General features: G+C 39.7%; 1 protein-coding gene across 1 annotated transcript in view; it reads left to right on the top strand.

Annotated features, from left to right (window-relative positions):
• The window catches only part of SHMT2 (serine hydroxymethyltransferase 2), a 290,678-nt gene extending 266,906 nt beyond the window's left edge, over positions 1-23,772 (top strand). Inside the window, 2 exon segments of the mRNA XM_053708176.1 lie at positions 21,996-22,103; positions 23,382-23,772. Of these exon segments, the coding sequence (XP_053564151.1) occupies positions 21,996-22,103; positions 23,382-23,509 (236 nt within the window). The 3' untranslated portion in view covers positions 23,510-23,772.
• The last annotated feature ends 414 nt before the right edge of the window (positions 23,773-24,186 follow it).

Consider the following 24,186-nt stretch of genomic DNA (forward strand, 5'->3'; position numbering starts at 1 on the left):
GACTGGCAGCTGTGCCAGATGTACAAGCTTTTGTACAGGCTTTGGTCAGAATCAAGCCTGTTTACAGACCCATGACTCCTCCTTGGAGTCTAAATTTAGTTCTTTCAGTTCTTCAAGGGGTTCCGTTTGAACCTTTACATTCCATAGATATCAAGCTACTATCTTGGAAAGTTCAGTTTTTGGTTGCTATTTCTTCTGCTAGAAGAGTTTCTGAATTATCTGCTTTGCAGTATGATCCACCCTATCTGGTGTTCCATTCAGATAAGGTTGTTTTGCGTACTAAACCTGGTTTTCTTCCAAAAGTAGTTTCCAACAAGAATATTAACCAGGAAATAGTTGTTCCTTCTCTGTGTCCAAATCCAGTTTCAAAGAAGGAACGCTTCTTACACAATTTAGATGTGGTCCGTGCTTTAAAGTTCTATTTAGACGCAACAAAGGATTTCAGACAAACTTCATCTTTGTTTGTTGTTTATTCTGGTAAGAGGAGAGGACAAAAAGCTACTGCTACCTCTCTTTCTGGCTGAAAAGCATCATCCGATTGGCTTATGAGACTGCCGGACGGCAGCCTCCTGAACGAATCACAGCTCACTCCACTAGGGCTTCCACATGGGCCTTCAAGAACGAGGCTTCTGTTGATCAGATATGTAAGGCAGCGACTTGGTCTTCTCTGCACACTTTTGCCAAATTCTACAAATTTGATACTTATGCTTCTTCGGAGGCTATTTTTGGGAGAGAGGTTTTGCAAGCCATGGTGCCTTCCGTTTAGGTAACCTGATTTGCTCCCTCCCTTCATCCGTGTCCTAAAGCTTTGGTATTGGTTCCCACAAGTAATGGATGACGCCATGGACCGGACACACCAATGTTGGAGAAAACAGAATTTATGCTTACCTGATAAATTACTTTCTCCAACGGTGTGTCCGGTCCACGGCCCGCCCTGGTTTTTTAATCAGGTTTGAAAAATGTTCTTTCTCTATACACTACAGTCACCACGGCACCCTATAGTTTCTCCTTTTTTTCTCCTAACCGTCGGTCGAATGACTGAGGGGCGAAGCCTGAGGAGGGGCTATATGGGCAGCTTTTGCTGTGCTCTTTGCCATTTCCTGTTGGGGAAGAGAATATTCCCACAAGTAATGGATGACGCCGTGGACCGGACACACCGTTGGAGAAAGTAATTTAACAGGTAAGCATAAATTCTGTTTTTTTTTTTTTCCTCTGTTAACTGTTATTTCGACAGATGCAAGTCTGTCCAGTTGTGGTGCTGTATGGGGTTAGTGTCTTGCTCAAGGAATTTGGGCACCCTGGGAGGTCAGGTTGCCCATAAATATTTTTGAACTCCAAGCAATTCATAACCCTCTTCTTTTTTGTACCCACTTAAGGATAGAATACTTCCTTCAGTTTCAGTCAGACAATGTTACAGTTCATCTGTGGCTTATATCTATCACCAGTGGGAACCAGTTGTTCCTTGGCAATGAAGGAAGTTCAGAGACTTCTGCATTGGGCAGAAATCCATCATTCTCATATATCTGCTATTCATGTTCCAGGAGTGGACGATTGGGAAACAGATTGTCTTTAGAAAATCCATCCAGGGGAACGGTCTCTTCATCCAAATGTATTCTGTCAGATTGTTAATCTTTGGGGCCTACCAGAGAGAGATCTCATGGTTTCCAGGTTTAAACAACACATTTCCTCAGTATTTCTCCAGATCCAGAAATCCAAGGACTCTGGAGACTGCTTTGGTAATTTTGGCTAGCTTATGTGTTTCCTCATCTGGTACGGTTATCCAGAGTAATAGTCAAGATCAGGCAAGAGATGGCATCAGTGATTCTAATTTCTCCAATATGGCCTCAAAATGTTTGGTTTGCAGATCTGGTTCAGATTTCTATTTATCAGCACTAGCCTCTTCCTTTAAGAAAAGATCTTCTGTCTCAGGGTCCCGTTTTCCATCCAGATCTAAAGTCTCTAAGATTGAACGTATAGTTCTTTGTCAGAGGTTTTTCTGAGTCTGTTGTTAATATTCTTGTTCAGGCTAGGAAACCGGTTACTAGAAGTATCTATTATAAGGTTTGGAAAGCTGTTATCTCTTGGTGTTCTCTTCAATATTATTCTTAGCATTTTTTTAGGATTCCTAGAATTCTTGAGTTTCTTCAAGATTGCTTGCAGAAAGGTCTTTCTGCCAGTTCTTTGAAAGGTCAGATTTCTTTCATGTAATTAGCAAGAGTCCATGAGCTAGTGACGTTTGGGATATACATTCCTACCAGGAGGGGCAAAGTTTCCCAAACCTCAAAATGCCTATAAATACACCCCTCGCCACACCCACAAATCAGTTTTTACAAACTTTTCCTCCCATTGAGGTGGTGATATAAGTTTGTGCTACATTCTTCGTTGATATGCGCTTTGCAGCAGGCTGGAGCCCGGTTTTCCTCTCAGTGTGCAGTGAATGTCAGAGGGATGTGAAGAGAGTATTGCCTATTTGAATTCAATGATCTCCTTCTACGGGGTCTATTTCATAGGTTCTCTGTTATCGGTCGTAGAGATTCATCTCTTACCTCCCTTTTCAGATCGACGATATACTCTTATATATACCATTACCTCTACTGATTCTCGTTTCAGTACTGGTTTGGCTTTCTACTACATGTAGATGAGTGTCCTGGGGTAAGTAAGTCTTATTTTTGTGACTCTCTAAGCTATGGTTGGGCACTTTTATATAAAGTTCTAAATATATGTGTTTAAACATTTATTTGCCTTGATTCATGATGTTCAACATTCCTTATTTCAGACAGTCAGTTTCATTATTTGGGATAATGCATTTGAATAATCAATTTTTCTTACCTTAAAATTTGACTTTTCTTTCATGTAATTAGCAAGAGTCCATGAGCTAGTGACGTATGGGATATACATTCCTACCAGGAGGGGCAAAGTTTCCCAAACCTCAAAATGCCTATAAATACACCCCTCACCACACCCACAATTCAGTTTTACAAACTTTGCCTCCGATGGAGGTGGTGAAGTAAGTTTGTGCTAGATTCTACGTTGATATGCGCTCCGCAGCAAGTTGGAGCCCGGTTTTCCTCTCAGCGTGCAGTGAATGTCAGAGGGATGTGAGGAGAGTATTGCCTATTTGAATGCAGTGATCTCCTTCTACGGGGTCTATTTCATAGGTTCTCTGTTATCGGTCGTAGAGATTCATCTCTTACCTCCCTTTTCAGATCGACGATATACTCTTATATATACCATTACCTCTGCTGATTCTCGTTTCAGTACTGGTTTGGCTATCTGCTATATGTAGATGAGTGTCCTGGGGTAAGTAAGTCTTATTTTCTGTGACACTCCAAGCTATGGTTGGGCACTTTGTTTATAAAGTTCTAAATATATGTATTCAAACATTTATTTGCCTTGACTCAGAATGTTCAACTTTCCTTATTTTCAGACAGTCAGTTTCATATTTGGGATAATGCATTTTGATTTAACCATTTTTTTCTTACCTTCAAAAATTTGACTCTTCCCTGTGGGCTGTTAGGCTCGCGGGGGCTGAAAATGCTTCATTTTATTGCGTCATTCTTGGCGCTGACTTTTTTGGCGCAAAAATTCTATTTCCGTTTCCGGCGTCATACGTGTCGCCGGAAGTTGCGTCATTTTTTTACGTTATTTCGCGCCAAAAATGTCGGCGTTCCGGATGTGGCGTCATTTTTGGCGCCAAAAGCATTTAGGCGCCAAATAATGTGGGCGTCTTATTTGGCGCGAAAAAATATGGGCGTCGCTTTTGTCTCCACATTATTTAAGTCTCATTTTTTATTGCTTCTGGTTGCTAGAAGCTTGTTCTTTGGCATTTTTTTCCCATTCCTGAAACTGTCATTTAAGGAATTTGATCAATTTTGCTTTATATATATGTTGTTTTTTCTCTTACATATTGCAAGATGTCTCACGTTGCATCTGAGTCAGAAGATACTACAGGAAAATCGCTGTCAAGTGCTGAATCTACCAAAGCTAAGTGTATCTGCTGTAAACTTTTGGTAGCTATTTCTCCAGCTGTTGTTTGTATTGATTGTCATGACAAACTTGTTAAAGCAGATAATATTTCCTTTAGTAAAGTACCATTGCCTGTTGCAGTTCCTTCAACATCTAAGGTGCAGAATGTTCCTGATAATATAAGAGATTTTGTTTCTGAATCCATAAAGAAGGCTATGTCTGTTATTTCTCCTTCTAGTAAACGTAAAAAATCCTTTAAAACTTCTCTCCCTACAGATGAATTTTTAAATGAACATCATCATTCTGATGACTCCTCTGGTTCAGAGGATTCTGTCTCTGAGGTTGATGCTGATAAATCTTCATATTTATTTAAAATGGAATTTATTCGTTCTTTACTTAAAGAAGTTCTAATTGCTTTAGAAATAGAGGATTCTGGTCCTCTTGATACTAATTCTAAACGTTTGGATAAGGTATTTAAAGCTCCTGTGGTTATTCCAGAAGTTTTTCCTGTTCCTAATGCTATTTCTGCAGTAATTTCCAAAGAATGGGATAAATTGGGTAATTCATTTACTCCTTCTAAACGTTTTAAGCATTTATATCCTGTGCCGTCTGACAGATTAGAATTTTGGGACAAAATCCCTAAAGTTGATGGGGCTATTTCTACCCTTGCTAAACTTTAGCGCAACAAGTAACACATCGTGATTCTCATGACATTATTATTCTTCTTCAGCATGCTAATAATTTTATCTGTGATGCCATTTTTGATATTATCAGAGTTGATGTCAGGTTTATGTCTCTAGCTATTTTAGCTAGAAGAGCTTTATGGCTTAAGACTTGGAATGCTGATATGGCTTCTAAATCAACTTTACTTTCTATTTCTTTCCAGGGTAACAAATTATTTGGTTCTCAGTTGGATTCCATCATTTCAACTGTTACTGGTGGGAAAGGAACTTTTTTACCACAGGATAAAAAATCTAAAGGTAAAGGCAGGGCTAATAATCGTTTTCGTTCCTTTCGTTTCAACAAAGAACAAAAGCCTGATCCTTCATCCTCAGGAGCAGTTTCAGTTTGGAAACCATCTCCAGTCTGGAATAAATCCAAGCCAGCTAGAAAGGCAAAGCCTGCTTCTAAGTCCACATGAAGGTGCGGCCCTCATTCCAGCTCAGCTGGTAGGGGGCAGGTTACATTTTTTCAAGGAAATTTGGATCAATTCTGTTCACAATCTTTGGATTCAGAACATTGTTTCAGAAGGGTACAGAATTGGTTTCAAGATGAGACCTCCTGCAAAGAGATTTTTTCTTTCCCGTGTCCCAGTAAATCCAGTAAAAGCTCAAGCATTTCTGAAATGTGTTTCAGATCTAGAGTTGACTGGAGTAATTATGCCAGTTCCAGTTCCAGAACAGGGGATGGGGTTTTATTCAAATCTCTTCATTGTACCAAAGAAGGAGAATTCCTTCAGACCAGTTCTGGATCTAAAAATATTGAATCGTTATGTAAGGATACCAACGTTCAAAATGGTAACTGTAAGGACTATCTTGCCTTTTGTTCAGCAAGGGAATTATATGTCCACAATAGATTTACAGGATGCATATCTGCATATTCCGATTCATCCAGATCATTATCAGTTCCTGAGATTCTCTTTTCTGGACAAGCATTACCAGTTTGTGGCTCTGCCGTTTGGCCTAGCTACAGCTCCAAGAATTTTTACAAAGGTTCTCGGTGCCCTTCTGTCTGTAATCAGAGAACAGGGTATTGTGGTATTTCCTTATTTGGACGATATCTTGGTACTTGCTCAGTCTTTACATTTAGCAGAATCTCATACGAATCGACTTGTGTTGTTTCTTCAAGATCATGGTTGGAGGATCAATTTACCAAAAAGTTCTTTGATTCCTCAGACAAGGGTAACCTTTCTGGGTTTCCAGATGGATTCAGTGTCCATGACTCTGTCTTTAACAGACAAGAGACGTCTAAAATTGTTTGCAGCTTGTCGAAACCTTCAGTCACAATCATTACCTTCGGTAGCCTTATGCATGGAAATTCTAGGTCTTATGACTGCTGCATCAGACGCGATCCCCTTTGCTCGTTTTCACATGCGACCTCTTCAGCTCTGTATGCTGAAGCAATGGTGCAAGGATTACACGAAGATATCTCAAACAATATCTTTAAAACCGATTGTTCGACACTCTCTAACATGGTGGACAGATCACCATCATTTAATTCAGGGGGCTTCTTTTGTGCTTCCGACCTGGACTGTAATTTCAACAGATGCAAGTCTCACGGGTTGGGGAGCTGTGTGGGGATCTCTGACGGCACAAGGAGTTTGGGAATCTCAGGAGGTGAGATTGCCGATCAATATTTTGGAACTCCGTGCAATTTTCAGAGCTCTTCAGTTTTGGCCTCTTCTAAAGAGAGAATCGTTCATTTGTTTTCAGACAGACAATGTCACAGCTGTGGCATACATCACTCATCAAGGAGGGACTCACAGTCCTCTGGCTATGAAAGAAGTATCTCGAATTTTGGTTTGGGCGGAATCCAGCTCCTCGGAATCCCAGGTATAGACAATTGGGAAGCGGATTATCTCAGTCGCCAAACGTTGCATCCGGGCGAATGGTCTCTTCACCCAGAGGTATTTCTTCAGATTGTTCAAATGTGGGAACTTCCAGAAATAGATCTGATGGCGTCCCATCTAAACAAGAAACTTCCCAGGTATCTGTCCAGATCCCGGGATCCTCAGGCGGAGGCAGTGGATGCATTATCACTTCCTTGGAAGTATCATCCTGCCTATATCTTTCCGCCTCTAGTTCTTCTTCCAAGAGTAATCTCCAAGATTCTGAAGGAATGCTCGTTTGTTCTGCTGGTAGCTCCGGCATGGCCTCACAGGTTTTGGTATGCGGATCTTGTCCGGATGGCCTCTTGCCAACCGTGGACTCTTCCGTTAAGACCAGACCTTCTGTCACAAGGTCCTTTTTTCCATCAGGATCTGAAATCCTTAAATTTAAAGGTATGGAGATTGAACGCTTGATTCTTGGTCAAAGAGGTTTCTCTGACTCTGTGATTAATACTATGTTACAGGCTCGTAAATCTGTATCTTGAGAGATATATTATAGAGTCTGGAAGACTTATATTTCTTGGTGTCTTTCTCATCATTTTTCCTGGCATTCTTTTAGAATACCGAGAATTTTACAGTTTCTTCAGGATGGTTTAGATAAGGGTTTGTCCGCAAGTTCTTTGAAAGGACAAATCTCTGCTCTTTCTGTTCTTTTTCACAGAAAGATTGCTATTCTTCCTGATATTCATTGTTTTGTACAAGCTTTGGTTCGTATAAAACCTGTCATTAAGTCAATTTCTCCTCCTTGGAGTTTGAATTTGGTTCTGGGAGCTCTTCAAGCTCCTCCGTTTGAACCTATGCATTCATTGGACATTAAATTACTTTCTTGGAAAGTTTTGTTCCTTTTGGCCATCTCTTCTGCCAGAAGAGTTTCTGAATTATCTGCTCTTTCTTGTGAGTCTCCTTTTCTGATTTTTCATCAGGATAAGGCGGTGTTGCGAACTTCTTTTGAATTTTTACCTAAAGTTGTGAATTCCAACAACATTAGTAGAGAAATTGTGGTTCCTTCATTATGTCCTAATCCTAAGAATTCTAAGGAGAAATCGTTGCATTCTTTGGATGTTGTTAGAGCTTTGAAATATTATGTTGAAGCTACGAAATCTTTCCGTAAGACTTCTAGTCTATTTGTTATCTTTTCCGGTTCTAGAAAAGGCCAGAAAGCTTCTGCCATTTCTTTGGCATCTTGGTTGAAATCTTTAATTCATCTTGCCTATGTTGAGTCGGGTAAAACTCCGCCTCAGAGAATTACAGCTCATTCTACTAGGTCAGTTTCTACTTCCTGGGCGTTTAGGAATGAAGCTTCGGTTGACCAGATCTGCAAAGCAGCAACTTGGTCCTCTTTGCATACTTTTACTAAATTCTACCATTTTGATGTATTTTCTTCTTCTGAAGTACTTCAGGCAGCGGTTTCAGTTTGAATCTTCTGCTTATGTTTTTCGTTAAACTTTATTTTGGGTGTGGATTATTTTCAGCAGGAATTGGCTGTCTTTATTTTATCCCTCCCTCTCTAGTGACTCTTGTGTGGAAAGATCCACATCTTGGGTAGTCATTATCCCATACGTCACTAGCTCATGGACTCTTGCTAATTACATGAAAGAAAACATAATTTATGTAAGAACTTACCTGATAAATTCATTTCTTTCATATTAGCAAGAGTCCATGAGGCCCGCCCTTTTTTTGTGGTGGTTATGATTTTGTATAAAGCACAATTATTCCAATTCCTTATTTTATATGCTTTCGCACTTTTTTATCACCCCACTTCTTGGCTATTCGTTAAACTGAATTGTGGGTGTGGTGAGGGGTGTATTTATAGGCATTTTGAGGTTTGGGAAACTTTGCCCCTCCTGGTAGGAATGTATATCCCATACGTCACTAGCTCATGGACTCTTGCTAATATGAAAGAAATTAATTTATCAGGTAAGTTCTTACATAAATTATGTTTTTTTTCCTGTTGGCTGTTAGGCTCGTGGGGGCTGAAAATGCTTCATCTTATTGCGTCATTCTTGGCGCAGACTTTTTTGGCACAAAAAAATTTCTTTGTCATTTCCGGCGTCATACTTGTCGCCGGAAGTTGCGTCATTTTTTTGACGTTTTTGCGCCAAAAATGTCGGTGTCACCGGATATGGCGTCATTTTTGTTGCTTAAAGCATTTAGGCGCCAAATAATGTGGGCGTCTTTTTCTCCAACATAGGTGTGTCCGGTCCACGGCGTCATCCTTACTTGTGGGATATTCTCTTCCCCAACAGGAAATGGCAAAGAGCCCAGCAAAGCTGGTCACATGATCCCTCCTAGGCTCCGCCTACCCCAGTCATTCTCTTTGCCGTTGTACAGGCAACATCTCCACGGAGATGGCTTAGAGTTTTTTAGTGTTTAACTGTAGTTTTTATTATTCAATCAAGAGTTTGTTATTTTGAAATAGTGCTGGTATGTACTATTTACTCAGAAACAGAAAAGAGATGAAGATTTCTGTTTGTATGAGGAAAATGATTTTAGCAACCGTAACTAAAATCCATGGCTGTTCCACACAGGACTGTTGAGAGCTACTAACTTCAGTTGGGGGAACAGTATGCAGTCTCTTGCTGCTTGAGGTATGACAAATTCTAACAAGACGATGTAATGCTGGAAGCTGTCATTTTCCCTATGGGATCCGGTAAGCCATGTTTATTACGATCATAAATAAGGGCTTCACAAGGGCTTATTAAGACTGTAGACTTTTCTGGGCTAAATCGATTCATTATTAACACATATTTAGCCTTGAGGAATCATTTTATCTGGGTATTTTGATATAAGAATATCGGCAGGCACTGTATTAGACACCTTATTACTTAGGGACTTTCCCAAAGCATAAGCAGAGCCTCATTTTCGCGCCGGTGTGGCGCACTTGTTTTTGAGAGGCATGGCATGCAGTCGCATGTGTGAGGAGCTCTGATACTTAGAAAAGACTTTCTGAAGGCATCATTTGGTATCGTATTCCCCTTTGGGCTTGGTTGGGTCTCAGCAAAGCAGATACCAGGGACTGTAAAGGGGTTAAAGTTTAAAACGGCTCCGGTTCCGTTATTTTAAGGGTTAAAGCTTCCAAATTTGGTGTGCAATACTTTTAAGGCTTTAAGACACTGTGGTGAAAATTTGGTGAATTTTGTACAATTCCTTCATGTTTTTTCGCAATTGCAGTAATAAAGTGTGTTCAGTTTAAAATTTAAAGTGACAGTAACGGTTTTATTTTAAAACGTTTTTGTACTTTGTTATCAAGTTTATGCCTGTTTAACATGTCTGAACTACCAGATAGACTGTGTTCTGAATGTGGGGAAGCCAGAATTCCTATTCATTTAAATAAATGTGATTTATGTGATAATGACAATGATGCCCAAGATGATTCCTCAAGTGAGGGGAGTAAGCATGGTACTGCATCATTCCCTCCTTCGTCTACACGAGTCTTGCCCACTCAGGAGGCCCCTAGTACATCTAGCGCGCCAATACTCCTTACTATGCAACAATTAACGGCTGTAATGGATAATTCTGTCAAAAACATTTTAGCCAGAATGAACACTTGTCAGCGTAAGCGCGGCTGCTCTGTTTTAGATACTGAAGAGCATGGCAACGCTGATACTAATATCTCTGAAGGGCCCCTAACCCAGTCTGATGGGGCCAGGGAGGTTTTGTCTGAGGGAGAAATTACTGATTCAGGGAACATTTCTCAACAGGCTGAACTTGATGTGATTGCATTTAAATTTAAGTTGGAACATCTCCGCATTCTGCTTAAGGAGGTATTATCCACTCTGGATGATTGTGACAAGTTGGTCATCCCAGAGAAGCTATGTAAAATGGACAAGTTCCTAGAGGTGCCGTGGCTCCCAGAAGCTTTTCCTATACCCAAGCGGGTGGCGGACATTGTTAATAAAGAATGGGAAAGGCCCGGTATTCCTTTCGTCCCTCCCCCCATATTTAAAAAATTGTTTCCTATGGTCGACCCCAGAAAGGACTTATGGCAGACAGTCCCCAAGGTCGAGGGAGCGGTTTCCACTTTAAACAAACGCACCACTATACCCATAGAGGATAGTTGTGCTTTCAAAGATCCTATGGATAAAAAATTAGAAGGTTTGCTTAAAAAGATGTTTGTTCAGCAGGGTTACCTTCTACAACCAATTGCATGCATTGTCCCTGTCGCTACAGCCGCATGTTTCTGGTTCGATGAGCTGATAAAGGCGGTCGATAGTGATTCTCCTCCTTATGAGGAGATTATGGACAGAATCAATGCTCTCAAATTGGCTAATTCTTTCACCCTAGACGCCACTTTGCAATTGGCTAGGTTAGCGGCTAAGAATTCTGGGTTTGCTATTGTGGCGCGCAGAGCGCTTTGGTTGAAATCTTGGTCGGCTGATGCGTCTTCCAAGAACAAGCTACTTAACATTCCTTTCAAGGGGAAAACGCTGTTTGGCCCTGACTTGAAAGAGATTATCTCTGATATCACTGGGGGTAAGGGCCACGCCCTTCCTCAGGATCGGCCTTTCAAGGCAAAAAATAAACCTAATTTTCGTCCCTTTCGTAGAAACGGACCAGCCCGAGGTGCTACGTCCTCTAAGCAAGAGGGTAATACTTCTCAAGCCAAGCCAGCTTGGAGACCAATGCAAGGCTGGAACAAGGGAAAGCAGGCCAAGAAACCTGCCACTGCTACCAAGACTGCATGAAATGTTGGCCCCCGATCCGGGACCGGATCTGGTGGGGGGCAGACTCTCTCTCTTCGCTCAGGCTTGGGCAAGAGATGTTCTGGATCCTTGGGCGCTAGAAATAGTCTCCCAAGGTTATCTTCTGGAATTCAAGGGACTTCCCCCAAGGGGGAGGTTCCACAGGTCTCAGTTGTCTTCAGACCACATAAAAAGACAGGCATTCTTACATTGTGTAGAAGACCTGTTAAAAATGGGAGTGATTCATCCTGTTCCATTAAGAGAACAAGGGATGGGGTTCTACTCCAATCTGTTCATAGTTCCCAAAAAAGAGGGAACGTTCAGACCAATCTTAGATCTCAAGATCTTAAACAAGTTTCTCAAGGTTCCATCGTTCAAGATGGAAACCATTCGAACTATTCTTCCTTCCATCCAGAAAGGTCAATTCATGACCACGGTGGATTTAAAGGATGCGTATCTACATATTCCTATCCACAAGGAACATCATCGGTTCCTAAGGTTCGCATTCCTGGACAAGCATTACCAGTTCGTGGCGCTTCCTTTCGGATTAGCCACTGCTCCAAGGATTTTCACAAAGGTACTAGGGTCCCTTCTAGCTGTGCTAAGACCAAGGGGCATTGCTGTAGTACCTTACTTGGACGACATTCTGATTCAAGCGTCGTCCCTTCCTCAAGCAAAGGCTCACACGGACATCGTCCTGGCCTTTCTCAGATCTCACGGATGGAAAGTGAACGTGGAAAAGAGTTCTCTATCTCCGTCAACAAGGGTTCCCTTCTTGGGAACAATAATAGACTCCTTAGAAATGAGGATATTTCTGACAGAGGCCAGAAAAACAAAGCTTCTAGACTCTTGTCGGATACTTCATTCCGTTCCTCTTCCTTCCATAGCTCAGTGCATGGAAGTGATCGGGTTGATGGTAGCGGCTATGGACATAGTTCCTTTTGCGCGCATTCATCTAAGACCATTACAACTGTGCATGCTCAGTCAGTGGAATGGGGATTATACAGACTTGTCTCCGAAGATACAAGTAAATCAGAGGACCAGAGACTCACTCCGTTGGTGGCTGTCCCTGGACAACCTGTCACGAGGGATGACATTCCGCAGACCAGAGTGGGTCATTGTCACGACCGACGCCAGTCTGATGGGCTGGGGCGCGGTCTGGGGATCCCTGAAAGCTCAGGGTCTTTGGTCTCGGGAAGAATCTCTTCTACCGATAAATATTCTGGAACTGAGAGCGATATTCAATGCTCTCAAGGCTTGGCCTCAGCTAGCGAGGGCCAAGTTCATACGGTTTCAATCAGACAACATGACAACTGTTGCGTACATCAACCATCAGGGGGGAACAAGGAGTTCCCTAGCGATGGAAGAAGTGACCAAAATCATTCTATGGGCGGAGTCTCACTCCTGCCACCTGTCCGCTATCCACATCCCAGGAGTGGAAAATTGGGAAGCGGATTTTCTGAGTCGTCAGACATTGCATCCGGGCGAGTGGGAACTCCATCCGGAAATCTTTGCCCAAGTCACTCAGCTGTGGGGCATTCCAGACATGGATCTGATGGCCTCTCGTCAGAACTTCAAAGTTCCTTGCTACGGGTCCAGATCCAGGGATCCCAAGGCGGCTCTAGTGGATGCACTAGTAGCACCTTGGACCTTCAAACTAGCTTATGTGTTCCCGCCGTTCCCTCTCATCCCCAGGCTGGTAGCCAGGATCAATCAGGAGAGGGCGTCGGTGATCTTGATAGCTCCTGCGTGGCCACGCAGGACTTGGTATGCAGATCTGGTGAATATGTCATCGGCTCCTCCTTGGAAGCTACCTTTGAGACGAGACCTTCTTGTTCAGGGTCCGTTCGAACATCCGAACCTGGTTTCACTCCAGCTGACTGCTTGGAGATTGAACGCTTGATCTTATCGAAGCGAGGGTTCTCAGATTCTGTTATCGATACTCTTGTTCAGGCCAGAAAGCCTGTAACTAGAAAGATTTACCACAAAATTTGGAAAAAATATATCTGTTGGTGTGAATCTAAAGGATTCCCTTGGGACAAGGTTAAGATTCCTAAGATTCTATCCTTCCTTCAAGAAGGATTGGAAAAAGGATTATCTGCAAGTTCCCTGAAGGGACAGATTTCTGCCTTGTCTGTGTTACTTCACAAAAAGCTGGCAGCTGTGCCAGATGTTCAAGCCTTTGTTCAGGCTCTGGTTAGAATTAAGCCTGTTTACAAACCTTTGACTCCTCCTTGGAGTCTCAATTTAGTTCTTTCAGTTCTTCAGGGGGTTCCGTTTGAACCCTTACATTCCGTTGATATTAAGTTATTATCTTGGAAAGTTTTGTTTTTAGTTGCAATCTCTTCTGCTAGAAGAGTTTCAGAATTATCTGCTCTGCAGTGTTCTCCTCCTTATCTGGTGTTCCATGCAGATAAGGTGGTTTTACGTACTAAACCTGGTTTTCTTCCAAAAGTTGTTTCTAACAAAAACATTAACCAGGAGATTATCGTACCTTCTCTGTGTCCGAAACCAGTTTCAAAGAAGGAACGTTTGTTGCACAATTTGGATGTTGTTCGCGCTCTAAAATTCTATTTAGATGCTACAAAGGATTTTAGACAAACATCTTCCTTGTTTGTTGTTTATTCTGGTAAAAGGAGAGGTCAAAAAGCAACTTCTACCTCTCTCTCTTTTTGGATTAAAAGCATCATCAGATTGGCTTACGAGACTGCCGGACGGCAGCCTCCCGAAAGAATCACAGCTCATTCCACTAGGGCTGTGGCTTCCACATGGGCCTTCAAGAACGAGGCTTCTGTTGATCAGATATGTAGGGCAGCGACTTGGTCTTCACTGCACACTTTTACCAAATTTTACAAGTTTGATACTTTTGCTTCTTCTGAGGCTATTTTTGGGAGAAAGGTTTTGCAAGCCGTGGTGCCTTCCATTTAGGTGACCTGATTTGCTCCCTCCCTTCATCCGTGTCCTAAAGCTTTGGTATTGGTTCCCACAAGTAAGGATGACGCCGTGGACCGGACACACCAATGTTGGAGAAAACAGAATTTATGTTTACCTGATAAATTACTTTCTCCAACGGTGTGTCCGGTCCACGGCCCGCCCTGGTTTTTTTAATCAGGTCTGATAATTTATTTTCTTTAACTACAGTCACCACGGTACCATATGGTTTCTCCTATGCAAATATTCCTCCTTAACGTCGGTCGAATGACTGGGGTAGGCGGAGCCTAGGAGGGATCATGTGACCAGCTTTGCTGGGCTCTTTGCCATTTCCTGTTGGGGAAGAGAATATCCCACAAGTAAGGATGACGCCGTGGACCGGACACACCGTTGGAGAAAGTAATTTATCAGGTAAACATAAATTCTGTTTTTGGCGCTAAAAAATCTGGGCGTCGTTATTGTCTGCACATTATTTAAGTCTCATTGTTTATTTGCTTCTGCTTGCTAGAAGCTTGTTCATTGGCATTTTGTCCCATTCCTGAAACTGTCATTTAAGGAATTTGATCAATTTTGCTTTATATGTTGTTTTTTCTATTACATATTGCAAGATGTCTCAGATTGACCCTGAATCAGAAGATACTTCTGGAAAATTACTGCCTGATGCTGGATCTACCAAAGATAAGTGTATTTGTTGTAAACTTATGGTATCTGTTCCTCCGGCTGTTGTTTGTAATGAATGTCATGACAAACTTGTTAATGCAGATAAGATTTCCTTTAGTAATGTTCCATTACCTGTTGCTGTTCCATCAACATCTAATATTCAGGGTGTTCCTGTTAACATAAGAGATTTTGTTTCTAAATCTATTAAGAAGGCTATGTCTGTTATTCCTCCTTCTAGTAAACGTAAAAAGTCTTTTAAAACTTCTCATTTTTCAGATGAATTTTTAAATGAACATCATCATTCTGATTCTGATAATGATTTTTCTGGTTCAGAGGATTCTGTTTCAGAGGTTGATACTGATAAATCTTTATATTTATTTAAAATGGAATTTATTCGTTCTTTACTTAAAGAAGTCTTAATTGCATTAGAAATAGAGGAATCTGGTCCTCTTGATACTAAATCTAAACGTTTGAATACAGTTTTTAAACCTCCTGTAGTTATTCCAGAGGTTTTTCCCGTCCCTGATGCTATTTCTGAAGTAATTTCTAGGGAATGGAATAATTTGGGTAATTCATTTACTCCTTCTAAACGGTTTAAGCAATTATATCCTGTGCCATCTGACAGATTAGAGTTTTGGGACAAAATCCCTAAGGTTGATGGGGCTATCTCCACTCTTGCTAAACATACTACTATTCCTACGGCAGATAGTACTTCCTTTAAGGATCCTTTAGATAGGAAAATTGAATCCTTTCTAAGAAAAGCTTACTTATGTTCAGGTAATCTTCTTAGACATGCTATATCTTTGGCGGATGTTGCTGCAGCTTCAACTTTCTGGTTGGAAGCTTTAGCACAACAAGTAACAGACCATAATACTCATAGCATTGTTAATCTTCTTCAACATGCTAATAACTTTATTTGTTATGCCATCTTTGATATCATTGGGGTTGATGTCAGGTATATGTCTTTAGCTGTTTTAGCTAGAAGAGCTTTATGGCTTAAAACTTGGAATGCTGATATGTCTTCTAAGTCAACTTTGCTGTCCCTTTCTTTCCAAGGTAATAAATTGTTTGCTTCACAGTTGGATTCTATTATTTCAACTGTTACTGGGGGGAAAGGAACTTTTTTACCACAGGATAAAATATCTAAAGGTAAATTTAGGTCTGCTAATCGTTTTTGTTCCTTTCGTCACAATAAGGAACAAAAACCTGATCCTTCCCCTACAGGAGCAGTATCAGTTTGGAAACCATCTCCAGTCTGGAATAAATCCAAGCCTTTTAGGAAGCCAAAGCCAGCTCCCAAGTCCACATGAAGGTGCGGCCCTCATTCCAGCCCAGCTGGTAGGGGGCAGATTACGTTTTTTCAAAGAAATTTGGATCAATTCGATTCACAATCTTTGGATTCAGAATATTGTTTCTCAAGGGTACAGAATAGGCTTCAAGATAAGGCCTCCTGCAAGAAGATTTTTTCTTTCCTGTATCCCAATAAATCCAGTGAAGGCTCAAGCATTTCTGAAATGTGTTTCAGATCTAGAGTTGGCTGGAGTAATTGTGCCAGTTCCAGTTTTGGAACAGGGGCTGGGGTTTTACTCAATTCTCTTCATTGTACCAAAGAATGAGAATTCCTTCAGACCAGTTCTGGATTTAAAAATATTGAATAGTTATGTAAGGATACCAACATTCAAAATGGTAACTATAAGGACTATCCTGCCTTTTGTTCAGCAAGGGCATTATATGTCCACAATAGATTTACAAGATGCATATCTGCATATTCCGATTCATCCAGATCACTATCAGTTTCTGAGATTCTCTTTTCTAGACAAGCATTACCAGTTTGTGGCTCTGCCGTTTGCCTAGCAACAGCTCCAAGGATTTTTACAAAGGTTCTCGGTGCCCTTCTATCTGTAATCAGAGAACAGGGTATTGTGGTATTTCCTTATTTGGACGATATCTTGGTACTTGCTCAGTCTTCACATTTAGCAGAATCTCATACGAATCGACTTGTATCGTTTCTTCGAGGACATGGTTGGAGGATCAATTTACCAAAGAGTTTGTTGATTCCTCAGACAAGGGTAACCTTTAGGTTTCCAGATAGATTCAGTGTCCATGACTCTGTCACTAACGGATAAGAGACGTCTAAAATTGGTTTCAGCTTGTCGAAACCTTCAGTCTCAATCATTCCCTTCGGTAGCCTTATGCATGGAAATTCTAGGTCTTATGACTGCTGCATCGGACGCGATCCCCTTTGCTCATTTTCACATGCGACCTCTTCAGCTCTGTATGCTGAACCAGTGGTGCAAGGATTATACAAAGATATCACAATTAATATCTTAAAAACCAATTGTACGACACTCTCTGACGTGGTGGACCGACCATCATCGTTTAGTTCAGGGGGCTTCTTTTGTTCTTCCAACCTGGACTGTGATCTCAACAGATGCAAGTCTGACAGGTTGGGGAGCTGTATGGGGGTCTCTGACAGCACAAGGGGTTTGGGAATCTCAGGAGGCGAGATTACCAATCAACATTTTGGAACTCTGTGCGATTTTCAGAGCTCTTCAGTCGTGGCCTCTTCTAAAGAGAGAGTCATTCATTTGTTTTCAGAAAGACAATGTCACAACCGTGGCATATGTCAATCATCAAGGAGGGACTCACAGTCCTCTGGCTATGAAAGAAGTATCTTGAATACTTGTATGGGCGGAATCCAGCTCCTGTCTAATTTCTGCGGTTCATATCCCAGGTATAGACAATTGGGAAGCGGATTATCTTAGTCGCCAAACATTACATCCGGGCGAATGGTCTCTTCACCCAGAGGTATTTCTTCAGATTGTTCAAATGTGGGGAATTCCAGAAATAGATCTGATGGCTTCTCATCTAAACAAGAAGCTTCCCAGGTATCTGTCCAGATCCAGGGATCCTCAGGCGGAAGCAGTGGATGCATTGTCACTTCCTTGGAAGTATCATCCTGCCTATATCTTTCCGCCTCTAGTTCTTCTTCCAAGAGTGATTTCCAAGATTCTAAAGGAGCGTTCGTTTGTTCTGCTGGTGGCTCCAGCATGGCCTCACCGGTTTTGGTATGCGGATCTTGTTCGGATGGCTACTTGCCAACCGTGGACTCTTCCGTTAAGACCAGACCTTCTATCGCAAGGTCCTTTTTTCCATCAGTATCTCAAATCCTTAAATTTGAAGGTATGGAGATTGAACGCTTGATTTTCAGTCATAGAGGTTTCTCTGACTCCGTAATTAATACTATGTTACAGGCTCGTAAATCTGTGTCTAGGAAGATATATTATCGAGTCTGGAAGACTTACATTTCTTGGTGTTCTTCTCATCATTTGTCTTGGCATTCTTTTAGAATTCCTAGAATCTTACAGTTTCTTCAGGATGGTTTGGATAAAGATTTGTCTGCAAGTTCCTTGAAAGGACAAATCTCTGCTCTTTCTGTTCTTTTTCACAGAAAGATTGCTAATCTTCCTGATATTCATTGTTTTGTACAGGCTTTGGTTCGTATAAAACCTGTCATTAGGTCAATTTCTCCTCCTTGGAGTTTGAATTTGGTTCTGGGGGCTCTTCAAGCTCCTCCGTTTGAACCTATACATTTGCTGGATATTAAATTACTTTCTTGGAAAGTTTTGTTTCTTTTGGCCATCTCTTCTGCTAGAAGTTTCTGAATTATCTGCTCTTTCTTGTGAGTCTCCTTTTCTGATTTTTCATCAGGATAAGGCGGTTTTGCGAACTTCGTTTAAATTTTTACCTAAGGTTGTAAATTCTAACAACATTAGTAGAGAAATTGTGGTTCCTTCGTTGTGTCCTAATCCTAAGAACTCTAAGGAAAGATCGTTGCATTCTTTGGATGTAGTTAGAGCTTTGAAATATTATGTTGAAGCTACTAAAGATTTCCGAAAGACTTCTAGTCTATTTGTTATCTTTTCTGGTTCTACGAAAGGTCAAAAGGCTTCTGCCTTTTCTTTGGCATCTTGGTTAAAATCCTTGATTCATCATGCTTATGTCGAGTTGGGTAGAACTCCGCCTCAAAGGATTACAGCTCATTCGACTAGGTCAGTCTCTACTTCCTGGGCATTTAGGAATGAAGCTTCGGTTGATCAGATTTGCAAAGCAGCAACTTGGTCGTCTTTGCATACTTTTACAAAATTCTACCATTTTGGTGTGTTTTCTTCTTCTGAAGCAGTTTTTGGTAGAAAAGTACTTCAGGCAGCTGTTTCAGTTTGATTCTTCTGCTTATAATTTCAGTTTTTTTCATTATAAGATTTAAACTTTGTTTTGGGGTGTGGATTATTTTTCAGCGGAATTGGCTGTCTTTATTTTATCTCTCCCTCTCTAGTGACTCTTGCGTGGAAGATCCACATCTTGGGTATTCATTATCCCATACGTCACTAGCTCATGGACTTTTGCTAATTACATGAAAGAAAACATAATTTATGTAAGAACTTACCTGATAAATTCATTTCTTTCATATTAGCAGAGTCCATGAGGCCCACCCTTTTTTGAGGTGGTTATGATTTTTTTGTATAAAGCACAATTATTCCAATTCCTTATTTTATATGCTTTCGCACTTTTTTCTTATCACCCCACTTCTTGGCTATTCGTTAAACTGATTTGTGGGTGTGGTGAGGGGTGTATTTATAGGCATTTTGAGGTTTGGGAAACTTTGCCCCTCCTGGTAGGAATGTATATCCCATACGTCACTAGCTCATGGACTCTTGCTAATATGAAATAAATGAATTTATCAGGTAAGTTCTTACATAAATTATGTTTTCTGCTCTCTGTTGTGCATAGTTTTGTTCAGGCATTATCTAGAATAAAGCCTATAATTAAACCTAATTCTTAGAATCTTAATTTGGTTCTGAAAGTTTTGCCGTCTCCTCCTTTTGAACCTATGCATACGGTGGATATTAAATTATTTCCTGGAAAGTTTTATTTCTTTTGGTTATTTCATCTGCTTGAAGAGTGTCTGACTTGTCTGCACTTTCTTCTGATAGTCCTTATTTGATTTATAAGGCTGTTTTGAGAACTTTCTTCCCTTTGTCCTAATTCTAAGAATTCTTTTGAGAGACTTCTTCATAACTTCATATGTAGCCACTTCCTGGGCATTTAAGAATGAGGCCTCTAAGGGAACAAATTTGCAAGGCAGCTACTTGGTCATCCTTGCACACTTTTAATAAATTCTACCATTTTGAGGTTTTTGCTTCATCTGAAGCTATTTTTGGTAGGCGCGTTCTTCAGGCAGTTGTTTCTGTCTAGGACTCGGTCTTCTGTTTTTAAATTGCTTCTATAAAAATTGTTTTTGTTTTTTCTTTTGGTAAAAGGAGGTCTATCCCTCCCCTTTTTTTTTTTCTCAATTACTCATGGCCTCTGCTACAGCTTGGGTATTGGTTCCCAGGAGTAATGGATCATGGACTCTTATCACCTATATGAAAGAAAACATAATTTATATCTTACCTGATTCCTTTCTTTCATGGTGATGAGTCCACGAGACCTTACCCTACTCTTTTGAAATAATTTTTTGATTTATTTTTGGGACGCCCTTTTTTTCCCATCTCTATTTTACTCAGTTTCATTCTCACCTCTGTCAGCTTGGCCATACATCAGACTGATCACTATAGAGGTGGGAGGGTTTATATAGAGCTCTGAGGTTTGGGAATCTTCCCCCCCTCCTAGTTGCAGGAATCTTTCCCCCCTCCTAGTTGCAGGAAAGGTAATTCCCAGCAGTAATGGATCATGGACTCTTATCACCATCAATTTGGCTATAATGTGCAATCATAACACTCTTTCCCTCTTTAGATTCCTTCTGCTATTTTGAATTTCTCATATTCTAATTTGCCATTTTTCATACAGTTTCTTTTTTTTCATTAATATTTGAGAGTTTTGCCTTTATTCCATTTATTAGTAGTTATTTAGAATTTTCAGCTGTGCATCTACATGATTTATGATCGTTTTTCCCTCTGACATCCAGACACAGCCACTACCCAATAAGCTGTCCCTACTACAGAAGAAATTGACCCATAAATACCATGTTTGCCATCCTCCGTATTCTTGCATTTGAATGTTAAAATTTTTCTAAATTCAAAATAGATAAAAAATATTCCAATACTAATTTACTTGTGCTTGCGTTGACAGTATATGTGTGTGTGTGTGTATAATATGTATATTTATATATATATATATATAGATATATATTTATTTATATATATATATATATATTTCTATGTGTGTATATATGTGTGTGTGTGTGTATAATATGTATATATATATATATATATATATATATATATATATATATTTATATGTGTGTGTATATATATGTGTGTGTGTGTGTATATATATATCACGCAAGCACACACACGAACACACCCACACACTCACTAGAACACACTGCCTTATCTGAATAAAAGAGTATTTCCTCTAATGGTAGTCAGTTCTCACAATATTCATTCAGAGGTTGCTCTGTCATTCTTTCCTAATTATCAGGATATTAAGGAGTCTCTTCTTTACAGATTTCTTGGGAAACCTGAAACATAAATCTTAAATGCATTTAGAAAGAACCATGTTTACAATATGAAAAGCTGTCCCTTTAAATGATGCATTAACCCAAATGTTAAAGCATAGCTGTGAAAAACTAACTAGAAAATATCACCTGAAAATCTCTCTGTAAAAAACAAAATGTGGTGAGAGTCCATGATCCATTACTCATGGGAATTATACTCCTGGTCACAATGCTTTCACACTCGGCTGACCTGTTATTTAATTGTCTTACTGCAGAAAAGTCTTGTAATTGTGTGGTTTTTATGCCTCTATAATCCTGGCCTCACTAAAATGGTCAAGGAGGAATTCATGGCTGTACGAGTCACACTATGAGCCCTGTAAGAAAGGCAGACAGACACTGTAGAAGACTATTGATATAAGTAATGAGTTGTTACCAATAACAAGCCACTAGTACTTGTTCACTTCTTAAACAGGAAGACTTTTTCTGTTCTTATTTACTTTAAGAAAACAAACAAGTGTAGTGCTCAAAGGTAAATAACAATGTATATCAATCTTATTTCTGAATTGATTACTTCGTAATATAACCTATGAAAAAATGTTAATGTCTTCCATTGGTTGCCAGTGTAAAAAAATGTATTTCTTTGTTGTAGGTGCCCCGGCTCTAACATCACGTTGTTTTAAAGAGGCTGACTTTGAAAAAGTTGTTGACTTCATTGATGAAGGAATACAGATTGGTCTGGATGTGAAAAGCAAGACAAGTATGTATACGCTCTTGTGTAGAGAATGTATATAGATTAAGAATTTGTGTGCATGCATGAATATATATGAACTTGAAAACCCTTATTTATAACCATCATTTAAAAAAAAACAAAAAACAAAAAAAAACATTTTAGCCATTTGTAGTTCAACCTTATATTCCATGGTTATTTTAAAAAGATTTTGTGATTTTGACCTCTGCACTATTTATTAGGCGTTATAACCTTCCTTTAAGCAGGGATATTAGATTGTAATATAAAATGTTTAATTATGTGTAGTTAAATAAAAACTTAGCAATAATGTTTTCGTTATTTATTTTGTCCCCTTTTCTTGTAATTTAACTCTGAAAATAGTTTTTTTAAGTACCCCTAGAAAGTAATGGACGCCGCCATGTCTAAACTTAAGTTTTAACCTTATCTCATTGTCCTGCTGCAAACAATTAGGAACGGATATAAACCAGACAATAAAATAAACACAAACTCTACTTTATTGCCTGGTTTATAACTTTCGTTCGTGAAGTTACCTAGGAGTGAGCAATGATTGGCTAAAATGCAAGTCTGTCTAAAGAACTGAAATAAGGGGGCAGTCTGCAGAGGCTTAGATACAAGGTAATTACAGAGGTAAAACGTGTATTATTATAACTTAACTGGTGGTTATGCAAAACTTGGATATGGTTAATAAAGGGATTATCTATCTCTTTAAGCAACAACAATTCTGGTGTTGACTGTTCCTTTAAAGTCCATCTAAAATATCATTAAAGGGACATTAAACCCATATTTTTTCTTTCATGATTAAGAAAGAGCATGCAATTTTAAACAACTTTCTAATTTACTTCTAATATCTAATATGTTTCATTCTCTTGATATCCATGGCTGAAAAGCATATCTAGATAGGCACCGTAGCTGCTGATTGGTGGCTGCACATAGATGCCTCATGTGATTGGCTCATACATGTGCATTGCTATTTCTTCAACAAAGGATATCTGAAAAATGAAGCAAATTAAATAGGAATACATTGGAAAGTTGTTTAAAATTACATTCACTATCTGAATCATGAAAGAAAATGTTTGGGTTTAATGTCCCTTTAACATTCAGGATCTTATTATAAAAAAAGTGGAAAGTTTACCATTACTTTAATAAACTTCATGTAATACGTTACCACTTGATTCATATGGTCTTCAACCAAGAATTACATTTAACCCAGTCACAGATATAGTTCTATTTAAGTTAAATAATCAGAAATCATCATTTACCATCTGCATTATTTTTCTGCCTCTTCAGATAAGCTTCAGGACTTTAAGAAATTCCTTCTCGAGGACCAAGAAACTGTGAATAGGATTTCAAGCCTACGCCAGCGTGTGGAGAAGTTTGCCCGTGCTTTCCCCATGCCAGGCTTTGAGGAACGTTAGAGGAATGTGTAACAGCTGGAAAATTACTCATTAAAATAAAAATTGACTGTAAAGCTCAACCGAACCTACTGCTCTAATTTACCTTTTTCTGTTGTCCTTTTTGTTACTAAATTTCTCTTGTTTACAGTATGATTTCTTCTCCTTCTGTCACTTACAAGCTGGGTAAAAGAGTGCAGTAGTTTTTGAGTTGCAGCAGAAAATATCCAGGTAACTGTTGTACAGTTCAGTGTCAAAGTTTAAATAAAAGCAATAAGTCTCCTTCAGCTTTGTTTGGTATTTGATTTATGTTAATTTGTGGGAGAGGGATACACTAATAAGATTATTCTCGCCTGATTGATAAAGTACAGTACTTCTATAATTACATGCTGTATGTGAAGTATGATTATTCAAGTCTCCCCATTCCTTGCAATAAATGCAGGGTTTGTCATGTAAACAATTTGTTTTAATTACATGGCACAATTTAGTATAGCTTAATATTATTTTTCTTTACCATACTTCCTTTCTTGTAGAACAATATCCATGGCAGGTTGCCATAGTCTTATTCCTTCCTTTGGAGATTTTAAAAAACTCTCAGAAGCCACTCAAGAGGTTCCTCACCCTTCCTACTTTGAAAGACAGCTACTTGTGCTTTTGTTCATTAAACTTGAACAGTTAAATGTTCAAGCAACTTTTGCTGG

Source organism: Bombina bombina, chromosome 3 (genome assembly GCF_027579735.1).
Source record: "Bombina bombina isolate aBomBom1 chromosome 3, aBomBom1.pri, whole genome shotgun sequence".
In the NCBI taxonomy this organism is placed as follows: Eukaryota; Metazoa; Chordata; class Amphibia; order Anura; family Bombinatoridae; genus Bombina; species Bombina bombina.